The sequence below is a fragment of the Thunnus thynnus genome, chromosome 18, assembly GCF_963924715.1.
Source record: "Thunnus thynnus chromosome 18, fThuThy2.1, whole genome shotgun sequence".
Classification (NCBI taxonomy): Eukaryota; Metazoa; Chordata; class Actinopteri; order Scombriformes; family Scombridae; genus Thunnus; species Thunnus thynnus.
Genome location: NC_089534.1, coordinates 21,856,178 through 21,878,078, shown reverse-complemented (window position 1 = coordinate 21,878,078; position 21,901 = coordinate 21,856,178). Strand labels below are relative to the sequence as shown.

At 38.2% G+C, this 21,901-nt stretch overlaps 5 protein-coding genes across 9 annotated transcripts in view; 3 read left to right on the top strand and 2 right to left on the bottom strand.

The window, feature by feature from the left end:
• The window catches only part of LOC137169156 (cytospin-A-like), a 94,266-nt gene extending 93,283 nt beyond the window's left edge, over window positions 1–983 (top strand). For all 3 annotated transcript variants that reach the window (XM_067572174.1, XM_067572173.1, XM_067572175.1), the window contains one exon: window positions 92–983. In XM_067572174.1, coding sequence (XP_067428275.1) covers window positions 92–181 — 90 coding nt within the window. In that variant the 3' untranslated portion in view covers window positions 182–983. The remainder of the gene's footprint in view (window positions 1–91) is intronic.
• On the bottom strand, window positions 360–4,444 carry grcc10 (gene rich cluster, C10 gene). The gene is made up of 4 exons (XM_067572183.1): window positions 4,347–4,444; window positions 2,938–2,991; window positions 1,773–1,949; window positions 360–1,577 (listed from the first exon to the last, which is right to left on the bottom strand). Exons 2-4 carry the CDS (start codon window positions 2,987–2,989, stop codon window positions 1,438–1,440), a joined length of 369 nt encoding a protein of 122 aa, XP_067428284.1. The 5' UTR covers window positions 2,990–2,991; window positions 4,347–4,444; the 3' UTR covers window positions 360–1,437.
• Window positions 3,828–7,209, top strand: saysd1 (SAYSVFN motif domain containing 1). Of its 2 annotated transcripts, none has more exons than XM_067572182.1 (3): window positions 3,828–3,877; window positions 5,421–5,616; window positions 6,348–7,209. In XM_067572182.1, the coding sequence occupies exons 2-3, from the start codon at window positions 5,431–5,433 to the stop codon at window positions 6,669–6,671; spliced, it is 510 nt and encodes a 169-aa protein (XP_067428283.1). In that variant the 5' UTR covers window positions 3,828–3,877; window positions 5,421–5,430; the 3' UTR covers window positions 6,672–7,209. The 2 variants fall into 2 exon arrangements, with proteins under 2 accessions (XP_067428283.1, XP_067428282.1); XM_067572181.1 differs by lacking the exon at window positions 3,828–3,877 and adding an exon at window positions 4,561–5,200.
• Window positions 7,210–7,490: 281 nt separating this feature from the next.
• bpnt1 (bisphosphate nucleotidase 1) lies at window positions 7,491–17,009 on the top strand. Of its 2 annotated transcripts, XM_067572178.1 has the most exons (10): window positions 7,491–7,842; window positions 8,856–8,977; window positions 9,394–9,498; window positions 9,616–9,723; window positions 9,896–9,944; window positions 11,511–11,594; window positions 12,162–12,253; window positions 12,351–12,548; window positions 13,742–13,847; window positions 14,040–17,009. In XM_067572178.1, the coding sequence occupies exons 2-10, from the start codon at window positions 8,858–8,860 to the stop codon at window positions 14,189–14,191; spliced, it is 1,014 nt and encodes a 337-aa protein (XP_067428279.1). In that variant the 5' UTR covers window positions 7,491–7,842; window positions 8,856–8,857; the 3' UTR covers window positions 14,192–17,009. The 2 variants fall into 2 exon arrangements, with proteins under 2 accessions (XP_067428279.1, XP_067428280.1); XM_067572179.1 differs by lacking the exon at window positions 11,511–11,594 and having other exon boundaries at window positions 7,494–7,842.
• Window positions 14,520–21,667, bottom strand: LOC137169159 (serine/threonine-protein phosphatase PP1-beta catalytic subunit-like). The gene is made up of 8 exons (XM_067572180.1): window positions 21,559–21,667; window positions 18,718–18,849; window positions 18,300–18,530; window positions 17,934–18,038; window positions 17,494–17,565; window positions 17,067–17,218; window positions 16,268–16,402; window positions 14,520–16,178 (listed from the first exon to the last, which is right to left on the bottom strand). Exons 1-8 carry the CDS (start codon window positions 21,608–21,610, stop codon window positions 16,074–16,076), a joined length of 984 nt encoding a protein of 327 aa, XP_067428281.1. The 5' UTR covers window positions 21,611–21,667; the 3' UTR covers window positions 14,520–16,073.
• Window positions 21,668–21,901: the final 234 nt, after the last annotated feature.

Below are 21,901 nucleotides of genomic sequence, written 5' to 3'. Positions count from 1 at the left end.
TTGACAGCCTTCTCACAGAGGAGCTTTACTCGCAGTTCTCACAGTACATAATAACACATCTTCTGGTCTTTTCACGGCACCTGTGTGACAGACAGCGGACGACATGCTGAAGGCAGACGGACCGGACTGGCAGAGGGTACTGAGCTATGTTGAAAGCATCTTCCGTCACTTTGAGATGTAAAAGTTGTCCTCCCTTGTCTCCTGCACCTCTGCCTGGTTCTTCTCCATTGTTGTGACCAGAGCTGAAAAACTAAAACACTTTTCACCACAAGAGGGAGCACTGCTCATGATGAGCTCAGCAATATCAGACTTTTTTTATTTTATGTATCAGCAAACTCTCTCCCTCGTACAGAAAATGATTCTTGGCTGACACCCAGACGGAAGAAATTAAACAGAATTTCTCCCTCTGATTTTTTTTTTTTTATTATTATTTTTCTACACACATAGAAACAACACTGGACCAGAATGGCTGCCGGGTGATTATGCACAGGACACAAAAAGATTTGTCAGATTTTAAAATCAGAATATACACCTGCTCGACAATTCTTCTCATGTTTGTTTACTGGGTGCTGGGTGCACTGGTTTTGCACTGTTTGCCTTTAAAAAAAAAAGAAAAAAAGAGCACTTTATAATTAATGGAAACTATTGTATTTCATGTAGAGGATTTCAGAATCCGGGACACTTTAGTATCATTTATCTTGAATAGTCTTTTTTTTTATCATAAAACTCTCCTGGCATGATCGTGTCGTCATGTCTGCATGAACCCAAACATAAAACATCGCACAGAAGAAAGAAGCAGACATGAAATCAGATTTTATACGTTGGAATGTTTTAACCGGACTGTCTAAAGAAAGTTGCCTTTGAGGAGATGTGTGTGTATATATGTATATGTGTGTAAGCACTTAAGTATTTTTAAAAACATGTAAACATATGAAGAGGTTCTTGCCAAAGCCTTACTGCAATAATAAAGTTATGTATATGGATGTTATTGTTTTTCACTTTTTCTCCATTAATACCACATGACTTCACAGAAAACCTTTTGAGTTTTAATACACAACAAAAGAATGACATTTAATAACATTTGACAGCATATAAAAATGGTATAAAAGATGGTATTAAAAGAAAATGTTTACAGTTCAATAACACAAGAAAATGGCCAAAGTGTAATATGAAACAAATAAGTAGTGAAACATTTTAAAAGCAATAATTTAACATTTTTTGCAAGGAAATTAAACCATAATGTAGATAAGGTACGAAGTTGATCATGTTGGAACGTATTAATGTATTGGTATTGTATGTTTTAGTGTCTCGGGAAAGGCAGATAGACTGTAGACAGGATCTTAAATACAGTATGGTCATGTGGATCCTCAAAGCATTACACACAAGTGACCTCGCAGACAATTTGCAATTAACCAAAGTAAATAACGTAAATAATTCCTATGAAGCTGGAATGGCACCTCCTATAGGTGGTGTTGACAGCGGCGGCAGTAGGAGAGACTTCAGTTTAACCGACATGGCGGCAATTTCAGGGTCCTGGGTTTCATACATCTTCACCAGTCTGGCAAATTTTAGGACGCCTGAAAGTGAAGCAGACCAAATCAAACTTATAAATAGCGTCCTATGAAACATCCTGTTAGGTGCCGCTTGGGTTGGTTTAACAGACACAAAGTACATCTGTATGTTTCTCAAGGATGACAAGTGTAAGCATATTAACATCTAGTCAAAGAACGAGTGCCTAAATATTTCTTTTATTAACATCTGGAAAGTCTCACCCTCTCCTTCGTTGTTAAAGCCGTAAGCTTTGATGACCTCTTGTTGGATCATGGTGGCCACGGGGAGCACGAGCTGCAGCATCTTGCCCATGTCGTTGCAGGCGCTCTCTCGTGCCTCCTCCATCCTCGCTGCGTTCTCTGGTACCGAGAAGGCCTGGATCACCTCACTGAGCACCACTGTCAAACAAACAAACACAAACATCAGTAGTTGTTCTGTTTATATAGTATGCACATGTAAATACCAGGGATTTTATTCATATGGAACATTTTATCACAAGTCAACTCAATGTGTTAAAATTAGAGCTGCAACGATCGGTCAACAGCAAATTAATCAGCAACTATTATGATAATTTAATATCATTGCAGTCATTTTTTAAGCAAACATGAAAATTGGTTGTCAGATGAGGATTTGAAGCTTTCCTGTGTCACACATGATAGTAAACTGAATATCTTTAGATGTTGGACTGTTGATCAGACAAATCAAGAAGACGTCATCATGGGCTCTAAGAAATTATAACAGGCCTTTTACAGACGAAGCGATTAATCGATTAATGGAGAAAATAGTCAGCAGACTAATCAATAATGACTATAATCGCTGGTTGCGGCCCTAAATACAATGCATGTGCAAATACCCATCCTCCCAAAGATACGTTAGGGGTCCAGATCACCACACAGATACAGCAACTGACCATAAACCTGAGAAAATGAAAGCGTTTTCAATTTGCTTTTGAAAGTGGACACAGCTGACAGATCAGCTGACAGGTTGCTCTAAAGTTCAAGATCAAATTATCAAACAGCATCATCGCCAGATCTAAATTTTATTCAACATAAAGAAAAAATAAACTGTTTAAAGGTCCTGTCTGTTGAGCTCTGGCTACTCTGGACATGACTTTACTACACTTTATTAAACTCTCTGCTTCAAGATCTCACACATCATGTTCTTCCTCTCCGGAAGGAAACCAAAACGAAAAGGATTGAAGGCATCTTCTGTCCTAACAAAATCACAACCTTGGAATCATACTGAAAAACCAAAAGCAAGAACGTCATCACTGTAATAAGGCAGAGGTGACTGTGACGGCTGGGCTTTTGTGAAGGACTGGCTAGCCAGAGATGAACCTAACATGGGGTGAGGGAAGAGGACGCGTTAAGTAAGAAGTGTTCTCACCTCTGGTCTGCTCGACAGTCAGGGTGGGCTGCTGTGCTGGAGCTGACGCCATGTCTGGAGGTACAAGAGACAGACATACAAAAACCTCAACTCACATATGAACCTCATAATCAGGAATGAATGGTACCAAAGGACAGATGTACTGTTCCAAACAAACTTTGATACTTGCAGATAGAAAATCAGCAGTGGTGGAAAGTAACTAAGTACATTTACTAAAGTACTGTACTTAGGTACAATTTTGAGGTACTTGTACTTTACTTCCATTTTATGCTACTATATACTTCCACTCCACTACATTTCAGAGGGAAATATTGTACTTTTTACTCCCTTGAATTTATTTCACAGCTATAGTTACTACTTTTCAGATCAATATTTTATGAGAAAACGTGAAACAGCATTGTTACAGACCAGACTACCCAACTGTATATGTCGTTAGGATTAGCTTTGCATTGATACATTTTAAATGCTGCTTACATGTAAAAGTCAAAATATTAGCCTAGTATTAATATTTCAATAATATATTTTTTAAACACGCTAAATAGGGACACTTTGCATAATGAGTACTTTTACTTTATTTAAGTACATTTTGCTACCAATACAGTGTTTCCCTGTTAAAATGCGGTGGAGGTATAGTGACAAACAGAGAGGACTTTGCCACTAAAAAGACTGTAACGTTGAAAGATTTCTACTTGATTTGACTCATTTGGACGACTGAAGCTTCATATTAGCTTCAGATAAACTTTTAAATACATTTTTGCACAGAAGGAGGACTGTGGATTTTGGTCTCCATCACTTACATTGTCAGTTCATTATGAAGGGATCTGCTAATGGTCAGTATGAACAGGAGGAATGATTAAAGCAAGAAAAACCTATATCAATGTTCATTTGGGCTCCTGACTGTTTTAAGACAGACTTGAAATCATGTGAACCTGTCCTTTACGTAAAATATCTCAGTACTTCTTCCACCACTGTAAATCATGAAACTTTATTTGTTTATATAGTTAAATGTATAATGTACAATTCATTGAGGGTGTAAATGCTACATAATGTTTGCACACTATGATCTCAGGAAGCTAGTAGTTAGCTTGGACCTAGCGTTACATTTGAAGCAAGCAGTAACGTTAAATATGCATCCAGCGACAGTATAATGATGCTTTTCCTCTCGTTTATGTGACAATAAAGCGAGTAAAGTTAACTTGTCTTTTGAGATGACAAGAAACTAAAGAAGACGTGGTGCGGTTGTGATGATGAGCTCGACGTTTGTTCAACATCTACCGACCGTTACTTTTCCTCTTTCGATAGCTCAGTCTTAGCTGGCTTAGAGGACGGTTGAAGCAGTAAAACAAAAGACAAAACGCATGCAAATTTAACAAAATATTCAAAATTACAGTGCTGTTTTCAGTACTCACCACACTGCTGAAAACAACCGAGCTAGCAGCGAAAGCGCGACGTTGAAGTTAGCTTCCGATTGGGAGTTAAGGGAAAAGTAAAGGGAAACATAATTAATTATATTTAAGCGGCTGAATCTGTGTTTTTTCAACACTTACTTATGAAAAGTGTTATGAAAAAGTGTTAGACTTCGTAGCAAAAGCCTGAACGCTGCTTAAACCCATTTTCAGATTTATGAAACCTTTGTTTTGCTCATGAAAACAGAAAAAAGTGTGATTTTACTGATATTTCTCTGTAAAAAATTACTATATTTAGACTCGTCAAATCTGGACTAGATTCTTTTTTTTAAGATGTGACAAATCTAAATATAGTGGGTTTTGATCTGGATCTGGTCTAATGCGGTCAGGATTTGGGAAAAAGTAGTGAAATCACAGTTTTTTGTGTCTTCACAAATAGAATAAATGTTTCACATATCTAAAACAGTGTTTTAATGGGTATCTGGAGTCTCTTTGACAATCTAATCCAGATTTGACAGTTCTAAATATTGTGGTTTTTTATCTGGACGTGGTTTTATGTGGTCTGGATGGGAAAAAGCAGTGGAATCACCCTTTTTTCTGTTTTCATACGCAAAATAAATGTTTGACAAAACTGACAGTGGTTTGAAACAGCGTTAAGGCTTTACTACGATGTCTAACACTCTTTAACAAGTGCAAGTGGTGCAAAAACGATGAATCAGAGGCTAAATATTATTATTTATGCTCCCCTTTACTTTCCTCTCAACTTTTCCCTTACGCACGAATTGGAAGCTAACTTCAGCGTCGTAAAGCTTTTTGCGACATGATTTCCTCCTTTCAGGCAGAAGCGGATGTAAAAGGTAAACAAATCACAAATTAAGCTAGTTTCACATTGAAGTCTCTCCAAAATGTGGTTTAAGAGGAAGTAGAAGTGAATAACAGTGAACATAATTACTCTAGACCTTGTTGATAGTGTTATCGAAGCGAAGCTTGGAGATAAGTGTTGAATAACGTGTACAAGCTGTTTTGCCACGTACATACACCCGATAACGTTAAGCTAGTGTAAACTTAACTCTGCAGGTCAGTATCGATGGAGCAAAAGCTTGCAGAGTTCAGGGCACGGCGACAGGCTGAACATGCTGCCAAAAAGGATCAGTGTGGTAGTCTGCAGTCCAAAACAGAGACAGTAACAGACTCAGCAGCTCAGACTGACACATCAGCTGACAGTCAACAGACAGAAAACACCCGGACTTCATCTCACAGCTCTCAAAGCAAGGTGAGATTATGTTCATGAGCAGCTTCTGGGAAAGATTAATTTATTTTTAAACTATGGATCAAGACTGAAGTTCATAAACTTTCTGATTAAATGTTTCTGAAGGTTTACATATTGATGTTCACTGCATTTGGCTCCACGTTTGGAAATTCTATTGATTAATTCATGTCAGAGGTGGAAGATCCTTTACTGAAGTAAAAGTACCATTACAGCGATGTAAAAATACCCCATTACAAGTTAAAGCCCTGCAGGAAAATTCTTCCCAATTAAATATACATAAGTATTAGCAGCAAAATGTAGTTAAAGTATTGCAGTAAAAGTAGTGGTTTGGTCCCTCTGACTGATATATTATTATATATGACATCATTAGATTATTAATACTGAAGCATCAGTGTTAGAGCAGCATGTTACTGTTGTAGCTGCTGGAGGTGGAGCTAGTTTCAACTACCTTATATACAGTTAGCATAGACTTTTCTTAGTCCATGGCTGCCCGGTAAATGCCCACATCTTTCAAACTCTACTCCTAGTTTGAGGTGTTCAAGCCCAAGCCAAAATAAACCCGATGACATCATCAGTGTCATTGTCTCATACTTAAGAAAGTTCCCTCCAGAGCTATAGAAGATATTATACAACTGTTCATGTGTAAAATTCCACTTTAAGTGTAAATGCACAAGCACTCCACCGATGAAATGTATTGATCTTATATCTTGACTTTTCTTGCATGTCCCCTGCAGGACCAAAGTGACTGGCTGCTGGACAGCGCTCTGGGGAGGTGGCTGTCTTCCAGAAAACTTGTCTTATCAAACCTTACTTTGCTGAAAGTGCTGCTTTGGCTGGTTCTCCTTGGTCTGTTTGCAGAACTGGAGTTTGGCCTCCCCTTCTTCGTCATCTCCCTCTTCTACTGGCTCTATGAAGGACTCCGTAGCCCAGCGGCCCGTGAGCCTGGAGAACTCAGCGCTTATTCTGTCTTCAATCCAGACTGTCAGCCTCTGCTGGGCGCTCTCACTGCAGAGCAGCTGGAAGGCGAGATGGGTTACAGACCTCTGGCTAACAGATGAAATGCTTGGGACATTTATATCAAATAATCAGTTTAAAAATGTCAACTTTATTCAGGCATATACAGGGACTTACAATAGTAATTTCAATTTATTATTTCAGAGTAACACATTACTTCTCACAGTTTTATTCCTGTTTCTGTTTTCTTTGAAGCAGTTTAATGGTGTCACAAATACTGTCCATCACTTGGTTGTGGAAGAGGGATACACCACATCAAATATAGTGGTCTAATCATCACCATCACTTGACATGACATTTTCCTACAGAGTGTTATATGTAGGGGTTTTTTTGAATAAATAAATAAATATTTTTTTTGAATTTTGAAGATTTACCTCTGCTTTCCATTGTTCCCTACTGATCAACTTGGGATTGTTGGAAAATGTGGGAACACTTATTAAGAGGGAAATGGGGACAAACAATGGTTCACCCTGAGACATATTCACAGAAACAATAAAGGGCAAGCTGCTTTTAATTTATATGAGAGAAATGTTTACTTGAAATAAAAGGGTTTCAAAGTTTAATAAAGAATTTTGAAGTATCCAGCAATAAAGTGTTTTATCTATGGGCCTTAATATCACAAATGGTAAGCCTTTGTAACAACGAGACAAAGAGTAAAACATCTCACATCTTGTTTGGTGGTATTTTTTTTTAAAGAAATCTGTCAGGAAAATATATTGAATTACATTTTTTCTGTGCAAGGACTTTGGAGCCCTTTCGCCTTCAAATCAAACTCGACGGAGATTAGGACCCAACATGTGACTTTTTGCACAGAGAGAACGTAAAGCGGGATAGTTCGCTACCATGGACTTCCGCATTTGCTCGAAAGCCGCCAACGGCAGATTTGATCGTTTCTGAGCAAGACGGACACACCTTCGGTTCTTTAGGATCACAACTAGATTTCCGTCGGTGTTAGTTACCTCTTTATGTGTGACTTTAAACTTATCTTTAGTTGGTCGATGATCCTTAACTGATCGTCATGACAGGCTATCCTGCTAGCTGCCCATTTAGCTCGCTGAGATAAGTGACGATTTGTCTCTTGCTGGCCCGATCACTATCTTGACAATTAGAGTCAGCTCTTTGGCTCAAAGGTCTTTCCCTTCCTACAGTTCCCAAATTCAACTCGTTCAACCCATAGAAAAACTGATTACTGGCTATCTCTCAGTGTTACCGTCAGTAAGTACTCACATCACTTCACTACTGAGACTTTAATACATGATATTCTTTGATTAATATTTCTAATAAAGCTAACTAACAACAGCAGCATGGTAGCTAGAAGCTTACTGTCCATTCTGACTGTAGCTCTCTGTATTTAGATGAGCTAGTTAACCTCTCTGCTCTAAAATACAGTTTCCTGCTCAATTCAGGACTTTATGCTTAATCAGTGAAGCTTGACAGTAAAAGAACATGTCAGTAAAAGCAGGAAATCTTAGCTAATGACAGCTGTTGTCTGTGGTGAGGTCAATCCAGTTATTGCCATTAGCTGCACATTTTAAAATCTAAAATAATCACAGAAGATTATATGTAAACAAAGAGAAGCAAGAGTATTTTTATCAGACAGTTTGCACAAGGGGCTGCAGTTCAATTTTAGGAACATGTTTTGCACATCTATTCAACGATCAACATCTCAACTTCATTATTTTTTGTCATTCAAGGTCGTTTCATTTTGACAGTACAAACATACAGATAGTATAAATGTGACACTTAAACAAAGGGGAAAAGACAGAAAAAAAACAGGCAAACAAAACCAAACAAACTCACAGTTCACATTTATTTAAAACAAACAAACAAAAAGGCAGTCAAAAAGTGTTCATTTGTACCGTTAACCATTAGATGTAGCATCTTTAATGTACGTCAGAAAATTATGCCACATTTGGCTACTTTTATTAACGTTATTTACTCTGGCAATCAAGTGTTCAAAAGCAGCAGTCTCCATCAGGACTAGACCAGTGTGGCCCGTCTATCCACACTGGTCTATGTGGGCTCTTCCAGTTGTGTAAAACAAGCCTGGCTGCAACAAGAAAGCCTGTTACTGCCAGACCAAACTGATTTAGTAAGCTCTGGTGGCATGAGAGATATAACCCATATCTCAACTTCATTATTAACTCTTTAGGCTACAGACCTGTATGTATTTAGTCATGTTACTGAATGTGATAACTTAAGAAAGGTGTACTGTTTTGCTCTCTCAGCAATGTCTGGGAGTCCTGCTGTGATTATGCGCCTGGTGGCATCTGCTTACACTGTGGCTGAGAAGGCTGGAGCTATTGTGAGGAAGGTCCTTCAGAGTGGAGAACTTGGCATCGTGGAAAAGGTGGAACCCTCTTATTTTTTTGGTACTTAAATTGTCGAGCAGGTTAAATATGCAGGATGGACACATCAAACAACAAAATACTGTCTGCAGTGAAGTTTTAAAGCAGTCTAGGTTGAGATGAATTGGGTTTGGGCTTTTTTACTTCAAGAGCTTTTATTGTCAATGCACGGCAACACATTGAAGGCAGTGAAATTTGGCTTCTTCGAGCTCTCGTTCCAATTGAGTACAAAATAAATATATTTACCAAAAAAAAGAGGGAGAGACAAGAGAAACATAGGAGAGACAGGAAGTAAAAAATATACACAAATATACAACATATTCCACATTGGGTGTGCAAGTGCAGCATTGTAAATAAGAGATAAAGATGCGATAGATACTTCTGCTAAAAATAATGTCCTCTGTGTCCCCATGAACAGACTGGCGCTAATGATCTGCAGACGCTGGCAGACAGACTAGCACAGCAGAGCATTTGTGCTTCACTGTCCAGACGCTTCCCCAAAATCACCATTATTGGCGAGGAGGTGAGTGAGTGCATGAGAAACTTTGTTTAGTAGGTTGGTTTTACAAGATTATTCAAGTATTGGGCTTCAGAAGGAGAGTGAGGGGACATTTATCACATGTATCACTTGTTCATATAGGAGCTTCCAGCTGAGGAGGTAACTGAAGACCTCATTGAAAAGGGCCAGGCAGAGGAAATCCTTCAGAAGTGCTGCCCAGCAGAGTATAGCGGGCTGAAAGAAGAGGAGGTAACAGCCAGTACATTCAGAAATACAAAGTATATTTTCAGTAAAAGGTATTAGGCTGAACGACTGGGAGGCTGCATATCACAATCTTTGAAAGTATGTGTATTACAGTTTGTGTGAGTTCACTCTCACTGTGTGAACAGAATAACTCTGAATGTGTCTCTTTGAATCTCAGCTAGTTGTGTGGGTGGATCCGCTCGATGGCACGAAGGAGTATACTGAAGGTAAACTCTTCAAATGTGTGTTTTGTTTTGTTTTTTTTAATCTGACACTGCATGTGTGAATTGGTATGCAACACAAATGCTTGCATTTTGTTTTCTGCAGTGTAGGCTGAGACATCAATGTGAGCTACTCAGTTCTTGTCCAACATGTTCACTGGACAAATACTTTTATTTCTCTCATTAAAGGCATTACAGCACACATACAATTAGTAAAGTTAATTTCATCAATGATTATTCATTCATTTCTGGTTAATCGATGAATCATTTGGTTCATAAAATCAATAAAAAATATCCATCACAGTTTCTTAAAGCTCAAGTGACATCTTAAAATAGCTTATTTTGTTCAAACGGCAGCCTGAAACTCAAAGATATTCAGTTTTCTATCATGTAAGATAAAGAAAAGCATGAATTATTTTCCTAATTTTTTCAGCTCTACATAAAACAGCTGTCACATTCAGGCATGCAGCATGATGTCACCACCACCGCAGCCAACCAAACACTGCACCCCGAACCTTCATTTATATTTATTAATCTGTAATCATCTATAATGTTTTAAAGGTCAGCGGCAGCTTATGATGTAACTATGAGCTGTCAAAGTGTGATAAAAAAACTCCTTCTCAGTGGTTTGAAGTCTAATGAAACCTGTTATCATAATAATGTCAATAAATTGCAGTTAACAATTGCTGAAACTAGTCAGTATTATCTAGAAAGTATTGTCACATTTTTATTAACTAATAATGTAGTAACAGTACAATATTTGTATTCTTTTTAGCTATTAGTCAATATTGTTGCATTACAGGTTATGATATTGGAAAGAATTCTGACAACTTGTCAACTTTATGCTGGTTCCTGCCTCTCAAATGTGAAGATAAGACATTTAAAGATGTCACCTTGACTTTCAAAGCTTATGTTGGGCATTTTGCACTCTTTTTTTTGTTGATATTTCATCAACTAAACAACTAATCAATAACTATAATAATCATTAGTTGCAGCCCTGAAATAATCTTCACCGGTCAGTGTTAACAAACCAATAATGTACAAAGAGATGTTCCAATATAAGGTAATAATGAACTAAATAGAGTTTCATAAGTTCATTATTTTCAGGTTTTGAACATGCTTATATTATGAAATCTATGCAAGGAAAAGTTTGTTTGTAGTTACTTTAATCTATAGTTATTTTTCTCTAGCAAGTTAATGTGTAATGTACTGTGAAGCATACAGTAAGTGTTGTTGCCATGGTCACAGTTTAAAATGTGTTTGGTGCTTTTGGCTTTAACTTTGCTTGAGGTGTACTAATATGATTTTAAGAGACAGCTGCCATGGTAGAATGTGTTTAATAAATGTATTAATTAACAGGTTTTACTACATTTTTGACAAGTTATTGAACTACCTGACAGTGAACATGTTGCTGTAAGGTCTTTTAAATCTTTATTGTAATGTTTAGTTTGTTTTGGTTGCTATCTGCTCTTCACTATCAGAGCTTCACTGTCACTTTCATCCTTTTCTTTTCCTTCTTTCTCCGCTTCTTCTGTCTACCTGTGTCTCTCACTTCCTTTCTGCTGACCCCAGCATCAAAGTGTCTCCATCTCCGAGCTGAGGCCCAGACACCACTCAAAGGGTCGGACACCTCTCAGCTTCTCAGCACAGCTCTCTGTATGGGTGACAGATAGACGACAAGAGCAGGGAACTGATAGAAAACTTCACTCTGGCAGTGTAGACTAGGGCTGCAACTGATGATTATTTTCATTATTGATTAATATTCTGATTATTTTCTTGATTATTCAATAAGTCATTTGTCCAAAAAATGTCAGAAAATAGAGAAAAGGCCCGTTATAATTTCTCAGATTCAAAGGTTACATCTTTAAATATCTTATTTTGTCCAAACAACTGTCCAAAACACAAAGATATTCAGTTTACTATCATTATGACAAAGAATAGCATTAAAACACTCACATCTGACAAGGCAAAAGCAGCAAATTTCGGGCATATTTGCTTGAAAAAGGACTAAAACGATTATTTGATTCTCTAAATAGTTGCAGAATAATTTTCTGTCGATCAACTAATTGATTAATCAACTAATCGTTGCAGCTCTAGTGTAGACTATTAATTAGCCTGAACCAACAGGGAAGCAATCTTTAATGATTAAGATTCTCAACAGATTTTTGTCTCGTACTGTCCTGCATGTAAATACCATATTGACCTGCTATTTTCTGACATCAGGGCTCCTGGATAATGTGACGGTGCTTATTGGTGTTGCATACGGAGGAAGACCTATCGCGGGTGTCATCAACCAGCCTTTCTACAACTACCAGGTACAGACCAAACTAAATGATCCTGCAGTTGTGTTGTATAAATTGTTATTCTGTTCTTCTTTGGTCGTAGTTAATTCAGACTTTCTTCCCTCGTCAGCTCGGAGCAGGGGCAGCTTTAGGTAGAACCATTTGGGGAATGCCAGGATTGGGTGCTTTTGGATTTCAGCTGCAGGAAGTTCCAGGTGACAGACGCATCGTCACCACCACCCGTTCACATAGCAACAAGCTGGTAACGGACTGCGTAGACGCCATGGAACCTCATGAAGTCATAAGAGTGGGTGGTGCAGGAAACAAGGTGAGAGACTGTAGAGTTGACAACACACTGAGCTGATGTAAATGTAATTTACATAAGTAGTTTTTTTTTTCAACTTAACATTCCAAAACAGAGTTTGGTGTTGAGATGACTTCTACATGAAGTACCAATGCAGTTAGAGTCTCTGATTCTGACCTCAGCCGACCTCAAATGTCGCTGTAAGATCAGACTTCAGGCTTTTACTGCTTTTATCATCTGTTATCACCGGTAACTCTGAAATCTTTAGATCAGTCTGTGCTGAATGGACAGGAACGTTGTCCTGGTTTGTCAGCATAAATCATGATACAGCTAATTTCATGCTAATACAGCTAATATATGTGATCACAATCTATAAGAATAATCATAGGAGACGGTAATAAATAGTGAAATTATCATGTTTTGACCCTTGACACACACCTGGATATGGTTTTTGACATTTCAGGCCTTTGCGTCTTGCCTCTTCTTGACCTCTCATCATAACTTAAATGCTTTTCATTATTACTAAGCGCCTTGTATTAACTATGGTCTTTCATTGTTTACACTTGTGTATACATGCATACCATGTTGTACATTGCTCGATAAAGTAGAGCAAGTTTAACATTACCGAGTGACAGCAGGGGGTAGGAGATGATCACTGTGGGGTGGGAATGGTGCTATTTTACAAATTTATGTAAATTGCGATATTTAATAAAAAGAACTGTGAAAGAAAGAATAATCCTAGGAGGCCCCTAAACATCTATATCATAAGTGTAATGGCTATCTGGCCTGTAGCTGTTTAAATATGTATAGTATAAAAGTGAAAATGCATTCCAGTGTTATGGGAAATGCTAAAAGATGTCTGCTGATTTCTGTTGACCAGATATGAAGGACTTGATCTGCTTTTTGAATAATGGTTGTTGTAAATTGCTTACATTGTTTGATCAACAGTCAAAAATCCATAGACATTCAATTTAAAATTATATGAAATGAAGAAAATCTAGTATATCCTCAGTGGTGGGTGTAGGAAATTGAGAAAGAGCAAGTGATTTTTTTTTTTTTTTTTTGCTAAATCAACTGATCAAATTTGTCATTAGTTGTCTTTTGATTGACTTATCATTTGAGCACTGCTGTAAGCCTGGGCAAAAAGCAGTGTTCTAGTACACCGGGTACCTGTTGATTCATGAAGAACGGCCGCTTATCCAATCATCTATCTGCAGGTAATCCAGCTTGTTGAGGGAAAAGCTTCTGCTTATGTCTTCGCCAGTCCAGGATGCAAGAAATGGGACACTTGTGCTGGTGAAGCCATTCTGCATGCTGTTGGAGGTAAAAACCTTCATTTCCATCTCAGCAGTACATGTTGTGTATATGTGGAAGTATTAAAATGCAAAAGTGTGTCACCTTGTACACACTTAGAAGAGCTTTTAAAACAATCCAGCACAGTATTTCTTACAGGAAGCTTTAATTTGATGCTTTAAAAGTTGAGTAATTACTAATCTGTTCTTTTTCCTTGTGCAGGTAAACTGACTGATATGCATGGCAATGCATACCGCTATGACGCTAATGTAAAGCACATGAACTCTGCTGGGGTTCTTGCTACACTACGCAACCATGAGTACTACATCAGCAGAGTACCACAGTCAGTGCTGCAAGCCCTGAAGTCAGATTGAGGTCTGTCTCCATCAACAATCACACAAACGTCCCTCTGTGGTGCAGAGAATCAACATGAAGCTTTAAATCCACTGTGAACAGCTCCTGGACACACATGCAGGACGCTTCTTTGTGTCAGGAACTGTCATAAATTGTAATTTATACCCCTTTAACTCACATTATCTGACTTCAACAGCATGTCAAGGTTCACCTGTAAAACAACACAATACAAGATTGAAGATGGTGATTTCAAAGGTGATTTTCACACAGTATCGAGTGAATTACATCAGTTTATGTGCCATTCAGCATCACTCAACACTGAATTAATCAGAGACGACAAGCAGGAAGCAGGCTCAACAGCACTTCCATTTATTTCACTCGTTTGAAACAAACTTGTACAAATCTCAAAACATCTTAACATACCGTTTCCAACTTGAAGACCGACAGATTTACAAGGCAAAAGGCAAGATTTAAATAAATAAAAAAATACATAGGTTAGATGTCCATTAGTGAGTTGGAAATGATTTACTTCATTTAATAACCACTAAGTTGGAACAATGTCATATACTAGCATAATGACAACAACAAACAAAATGCCATCGTCCTGACTTGATGATTCTGATGTCTTTACAATGTCATGCGATGTCTTATGACTGGAACGATGTTGTGAGAGGTTGATAACAAACACCTCTCCAAACATGACATTTTGAACTGTGATCACTTTTAAAATGAATATATTGAAAACTATTTCTTATAATCCTGCACGGTTCAACAGTTTCTTACCTAACAAGATGCCATTTTCTTTTCATTTTTTTTACACACCGTCCTCTTGTGCGCTGGCAGCTCCGTCTCTACTGTTCTACTCACCTACTGTACTTAACAGACTAAAGGACGCAAACTCAGAGTTCTCACTGATGTTTGCTTCCCACATTTGCCACATACACTGAATTTACATACTGTAAGAACAAAAAATTTAATTTTTACGCTATTGCATTGCTCTGTTTTGCCCATGTTATACCAACAATGGAGACTCTCCTCTTGTACACATTAAATGACAAACACTCCTTCAGTGATGCGCGGGGTAAAAAAGGTTCATAGCTGGATGTTGGTTGTGAAAAGAGGCTGGAAACACTAATGTAATACAGAGCATCTGATCCATATGAATGCCCTAGTAAAATACAGCATTACAGTGCTGTGTCCTTCTTTTAAAGATCAAATAGACTTTAATGGCCTGTACAGATGATTATGCTTGCATATAGCAAGATTTCTAGCAATATTTCTTGCACTTAAATCATCAAAATCTTAGGATTTTATTTATCTCCACAGAGAAAAACATTCTTGAGTCAAAGGAAAATCATTAAAATGTCAAACTAGCTATTTTTAAGCAGTGTACTAACGCAGGCATGTACAAGGGGGCAATGGCAGTAGTTAAGTAAATTACATGAACATTAGACCAATTAAGGAGAGATAGGAAATATTTGGCCCTGTTGTCTGGGACAGTCTATGGATTTTACATTGGCTAGGGCTAAAGAACCCATCTCAGTCTCACAAGCGTGCATGCATTCACAAAATCACCATGGAAATTGTTAATCTGAAGGCAGGGAAGCATCTTTTCTGAACATCTTGCCCTTTCCACAAGAGGTTGGTTTCAATATTGCTGAATGGGACTGACTGGTAGAAGGGAGGGCTGAGTAATACATACCATGGCGTCATAAAAATTAAAAAATACCACTCACAGGTTCATAGAAATACCCACAAACAAGCAAAAAAACACTCCTGGAATTTCTGTTTACACACGAACAAGCTGACTGAGAGAAGGCTGGAGTGTTTGAGGCAGCCTGCAGGGGGGACGAGGGCCAGAGACCAGCTGGGGGGAGGAGCAGGAGAGTCAGGGCCAGCCGCTCACCTCTTTTTCGGTGCCTGAGCGGTGCGAGGCGGGGTGATTGGGCGTCCTGAATTCACCCCTCCGTACTGGTACTTTGCTTTTTTCTCTGACGGCTTCAGGATCTGAAAGACGGAATCATGGTAGTAATAAAATAAATACAGCACATAAAGAAGGATCAGTGTGCCGTTAAAAGAGACGCTGAGCTTTCTACCTGAAAAGAGCACATAAGGGACTCGTCCACACTCATCATGCCGCCTGCGTTGTCAAACTCCCCGCAGTAGTTGGGAGCAGAAAACAGCGTCACCAGCTGTCGTTTGGCAAAGAACTCGTAGCCGTCTTCAACAACCTGCAGGAGAACAGGAAAATAAATATTTGTTTTAATCATTTTAGTTTGCTCAAAGCCCAGTCAAGCATGCGGTCCAAGTATTTAGCGTTGATATGTAGAGGGAACAAAAAGCTACAGGAGGGCAGAGCTGCACTATTATTGCTGAAGTTGTTTTTACAGTTAGGGCGATACAACAACATACTGTGAGAAAATAGAGATTTGTCAGCTGAAAGAGATTTTGCTGTACCATTTCTGCAGCACAAGTTTTCCCTTTACTATCTCTGGTTATAATCCAGGGGATGTTGGAATTAATGAGAAGATCTTTTAGGGCAGTATGCCTTCATTTGTCAGGTATTTAATTCACTGAATTAGCTAAAAACAGACTTTTCCACCTGGTTATTTTATTCATCCATCTGTAGGACATGCATATTTTAAAATGATTTAAATTAACAGAAAACAGCCTTGACTTTCATGCTGTAATTTATGAATCTATGAAAAAAACTTTAAAGAAGTGATTCTTTCTTCACATGAAATCACTGAAATGTTTTCTGTCGTTTTCTGCTCAGTCCTGTGAATCTGTAAAGTTGTTCCAATTTATTTGCCTTAATAAAAATAAAGTTTAATTTTCCACGGTATCATTTTGAATGTGTCCCACAATCACAACACAGCGTGAGTGTTATTGTACCTGATGTGCTCGACAGATGAGATCCAGGTCATGGCGGTTGAGGAACTTGCTGACCACATCGGCTCCGAAAGTGAAGGAAACCCCCCGATCGTTCTCCCCCCAGCCCTGGACGTCTTTGTCTGGGTCTGACCACAGCAGGTCGCACAACAAGCCTGGATAAAAGAAGTATTCAGCAGTCAGAAAAACAGACAGCCGAGCAGTCACTCACTAATTAATGCAAATTAAGACCCTGTTCTGGTCGTCTAATACACATAAACCCACTTGTGGTACGCCAAAGCATCTTGGTAAGGAAAGCTGAAGCAATTTCTCTGAGCAGCCTTTCCCAGAACTTCTTCCCAAGTTTTTTCCTTGATCAACTACTTAATGATTATTTTTTAATTCAATTTTAAAGTATGGTCAAATAATCTGAACACATAAGATAGCAGACCTGTATCTGGGACATCAGTGGGTCTCATAATGCGTCGAATTTGTTCCATGGACTGCAGATCAGGTGAGAGCCCTGAAGACAACAGATGAAGGTATTAAAGTTTCCACACACCACAGTAAATCCTACGTGCATCCCAGTGTTCATGGAAAAAACATATTTGACAATAGTGACTTCCAGACAGTGTACTAATGTAGTAAAATGTGACAAAAAATACTCATATGCAATGCCATACAGCTGTAATTTTAAACATATTTCTGATGGTATAATAATACAAAATAACATTGCATTCTAATAAATACTGACATTTTTAGAAATATTACATCAAAATGTTGCCCTATAATGATGATAAATGTAATGACCTAATCAGCTATTTAAAACACCTTATCACACTATCCAGTAGTACGTTACTGGTTTCTATGAATCACAGATGCTTCACAAACCTCCGTGGCAGCAGAAGATCTTCTCATCAATAATCGCAGCAATCGGCAAACAGTTAAAACAGTCTGTGAAGGTCTTCCAGAGCTTTATGTTGAACCTGCGCTTGCCTGAGGAAAAGATAAAGAAATGTTAAAAACAACAAAAACAAAAGAAATCGTGCTTGTAAATTAGGCTCGAAACAGAATAATACTGGATTTCTACATTCAGATTTGATATTTAATTCATGTAAAGAAAGTTTAATTCCTCAATGCAAACTTGTAACTAATGTGATGTCTTCAAACTGCTTATTTTGTTGGAGAAAAGGCAGGAACAATGTGAACAGTATTTACATGTCGCCACGTGACACACAAGAATGTTTTCAAGCTTACACTCATCATAGAAGCCGTAAATCCGGTTGATGGAGGCACACTCGTGGTTCCCCCTGAGCAAGAAGAAGTTTTCTGGGTATTTGATCTTGTAGGCTAGCAGCAGACAGATGGTCTCCAGTGACTGTTTCCCTCTGTCCACGTAGTCGCCCAGAAACAGATAGTTGGCTTCTGGAGGGAAACCTCCGTACTCGAATAGCCTCAGCAAGTCTGTGTACTGTCCGTGGATATCACCTAGAACGATGCGTTCAGCTGACTTTTCATTGATATCACAATTTAACACCACAATCTCAATCATTAAAGGAATTATTGGTGAAAATAGATGTAAATAAAGATGAACGGCCTTAAAATTGTGAACAATAAATCACACAGGAATATAAATGTAAACAAAGAAACTGGCTGTTGACAGGTGCTTTCTCACCACAGATTTTGAGCGGAGCCTCCAGTTCTAACAGGATCGGCTGACTGAGGAAAATCTCTCTGGACTTGATGCACAGCCCCCGCACCTCGGCCTCTGTCATCTGTACGACCTTCCCTGGACGACATCCTCGCACTGCGAGTCAAAGAGTACACAGAGGTAAACAGTCTTTATATAGGCTGATTGTTAAAGGGATGAGTGAATGAAATCAAATCGGATACCAAATCAGATACAATAAGTGACCTGACAGCGTTTATTTGATCAAAACTAACATGCATTGAATTCAGTTACAACTGTCTGGTCAGCTACATTTCAATGTGACTTCCTATAATTGCTTGTTTTGTCTGAGATATTCAGTTTCCAATAATATGACACAGAAAAGAAACAAATCTTCATATTTGAGAAGCTTTTTTGACTATAAACTAATCATGGAGTAGCTGAAAACAGACAGTCCTGTCTGGTTATTTTATCCAATAATAATTTGTCAATTGTCAGAAAATGTACCATATTGTGATATGAAATGACATACACCATGATAGAAGATTGTATCCATATCATCCACACTTTAATTGTTATAGATAAAAATCAGCATTCTGCAGACTTCTCAACTGATCATGGTATAGGCCTGTTTGACAAACATTACTGATGTAAACAAATCTATTACAAAATCTGAAAACATTAGAAACATATTTTTAATTATTGTCTAGAGTTGGTCATTATATTAAAAAGCGAGGTGAGTGATAGCTTGTTCAAATCATGTGTTCCACCCTTTTGTTTACATTTGCATCACAGTGTGCCATTAAAGAGAGCTGATCATTGCATTTGCTTTGCTTCTAGGCCAGACATGCCATTTACTCCAGTCAACACGGGTTGTTATGGACTGGCAAGTACAGGAATGAACAGCTTGTCGGCTCAGCTGGAAGTGTGTGAGTGAGGGCTGCGTGGTCCAAACAGGACACAAAGTCTAGAGGGCAGCTAGAGTATAAAGAATAAACAGTGAGCTTGTTGCTGGCTGTAACTGTATCTTAGTGGCTAAAGGAGTTTTTTTTTATGCTTTATTTTCTAAGTAGCAAAAAAGGCCTAAATATTCAATAATAAAATTAAGAATATCAAACAAAAATGTTAACTTAAATACATAAATTATAACAAATAAAGAAAAATAACAACTTAGCATTTCATTTAAAAGTTATGGTTTGGTATAGTCAGGCTCTGTTAATTGTTTATTTTTTGCTGATTTAAAATTAATACATTTTAGGCGCCCAGTACAACTTCACTTTGTTGTGAAATTTGTGCATAAATTTGAGTTTGTGCATGACATTTTGCCATGATTAGATTTGTGCTAATCTTTATCCTTTATTACTCTATTCATTACAAACATGCTTGTTGAGTTGTTTGCTTCCAATAGCTGCACTGGTGGAAGAAGCACTCAGATCCTTTACTCAACTAAATGTACCAATACAGCAATGTAAAAATACTTCATTACAAAAGTCCTGCATGAAAAATCCTACTTAAGTAAAAGTACATAAGTATTATCAGCTTGATGAAGTTAAAGTATTACAGTAAAAGTAGTGGTTTGGTCCCTCTGACTGATATATTATTATATATGACATCATTAGATTATTAATACTGAAGTATCAGTGTTTCAACTACCTTAAATACAGTTAGCTAGTTTAGTCCAGTGGTTCCCAACCTAGGGGTTAGGCCCCTCCAAGGGGTCACCAGATAAATCTGAGGGGTCATGAGATTATTAGTGGGAGAAGAAAGAAGAAAAAACAAAGTTTTGATACACAAATCTGTTTTCAGCTTTTTCTCTAATCTTTGATTTTTGGTGAAATATTGGATTATTTGAACATTTATTGAAATGAAAGCATGTGAGAAGTTTAGAGGGAAAAATCACTATTTGGTGGAGCTGTTAACAACTCATAGACATCTGAAATGTGACCCGACTACACACTGCTTTTTGTAAGACATCAAAAGCCAAACAGGTTGGAAATCACTGATTTCATCTTTATCGACGTGTCAAATCTTCATCTGAAAAGTAACTAAAGCTGTCAAATTAAAGTAGTGGAGTAGAAAGTACAATATTTCCCTCTGAAATGTAGTGGAGTGGAAGTATAAAGCAACATCAAATGGAAATACTCATGTACAGTACAAGTACCTCAAAATTGTACTGAAGTACAGTGTATCTAGTTACTTCCCGCCACCGAATAGCTGTCAGTGACAATTAGAATGTTCGGTAGTAATCTCAGTCTAAAAAAAATCAGACTTTAGCGTCCTAAAAGCTGGGGGTGTGTCCCAATCATAGGTCCCAACATATCCAGGGTGTGTGCGGGGCAGAAGCCGACGTGCTAGCTACCTGTCTTGACAACGAGAGCAGTTAACGTTACTTAGCAACCACGACGTTGCACGGTTGTTTCTCGTTCATTGTCCTTCTCCCTCGAATAAAACCGAAAACACCGTGTTAACCTGCCTGACTCTACAACTCGTCTTGTCTATTGTAATGTGAAGGTGCCTCTCCCTCTCTCTGACAGCAGCAAGCCATTTCCTCATTTTACGGACAGTGTCAACACTAACGTTATCCAACAGCCTAACATGAAAGAATATGTCGCTGCTGCTAACTGTGGCATCATGATAACGGTAACTCTCTCTTCCTGGAGCAGAGAGCTTTTAACGCAGCGGTTAGCTTACGGGTCGATGATGAACAACACAGATAGATAAGGATGCACGCTGCTAGAACGATTTTCTAACACATTGTGAAGTTAATAGTTAAAAAACAACACGTACAATCCAGTCATTTTATTGATAAAGCTAAAAGAAAGACGAAATATAATGGAGACACACTACCTTCCAGTAATCGAGAGATGAGGCTGTCAACGTTCAACTCGCTTTCCGCCATGTTTCTGACACACAGGCAGGATGGCGGGCAAAGTTTGCCCTGAACGCTGACTTGTAGGCTCACTACTGGAGGACTAGCCCTGCCAGGAAATCATACAGACTGATATCATGAATCATCTAAGTTAACACAAGTGGGGAAATTTGCTGAAGTATTGTAACTACTTAAGTACAATAACGCACATTTTCCCCACACCCCTTCTTGCAACACAATTAATCCAGACCATACCATACCAAATTCATGCATCCAATAATTGTCCAGACATTTAACTCTTATCAGAAACCACAAATATCA

Bases quoted from the DNA above. Each gene is read 5' to 3' on its own strand.
- grcc10 (XM_067572183.1), bottom strand. From the start codon at position 2,989: ATGGCGTCAGCTCCAGCACAGCAGCCCACCCTGACTGTCGAGCAGACC. The intron at 1,950-2,937 runs GTGAGAACACTT...TTTGTTTGACAG, and splicing joins GACTGTCGAGCAGACCAGAG to TGGTGCTCAGTGAGGTGATC. The intron at 1,578-1,772 runs GTGAGACTTTCC...CTTCACTTTCAG, and splicing joins CTTTAACAACGAAGGAGAGG to GCGTCCTAAAATTTGCCAGA.
- saysd1 (XM_067572182.1), top strand. From the start codon at position 5,431: ATGGAGCAAAAGCTTGCAGAGTTCAGGGCACGGCGACAGGCTGAACAT. The intron at 5,617-6,347 runs GTGAGATTATGT...TGTCCCCTGCAG, and splicing joins CTCACAGCTCTCAAAGCAAG to GACCAAAGTGACTGGCTGCT.
- bpnt1 (XM_067572178.1), top strand. From the start codon at position 8,858: ATGTCTGGGAGTCCTGCTGTGATTATGCGCCTGGTGGCATCTGCTTAC. The intron at 9,499-9,615 runs GTGAGTGAGTGC...TTGTTCATATAG, and splicing joins TCACCATTATTGGCGAGGAG to GAGCTTCCAGCTGAGGAGGT. The intron at 11,595-12,161 runs GTATGGGTGACA...TTCTGACATCAG, and splicing joins GCTTCTCAGCACAGCTCTCT to GGCTCCTGGATAATGTGACG.
- LOC137169159 (XM_067572180.1), bottom strand. From the start codon at position 21,610: ATGGCGGAAAGCGAGTTGAACGTTGACAGCCTCATCTCTCGATTACTG. The intron at 18,531-18,717 runs GTGAGAAAGCAC...GCATCGTTCTAG, and splicing joins GGCTCCGCTCAAAATCTGTG to GTGATATCCACGGACAGTAC. The intron at 17,219-17,493 runs GTCTGCTATCTT...TCTTTTATCCAG, and splicing joins CACTGATGTCCCAGATACAG to GCTTGTTGTGCGACCTGCTG.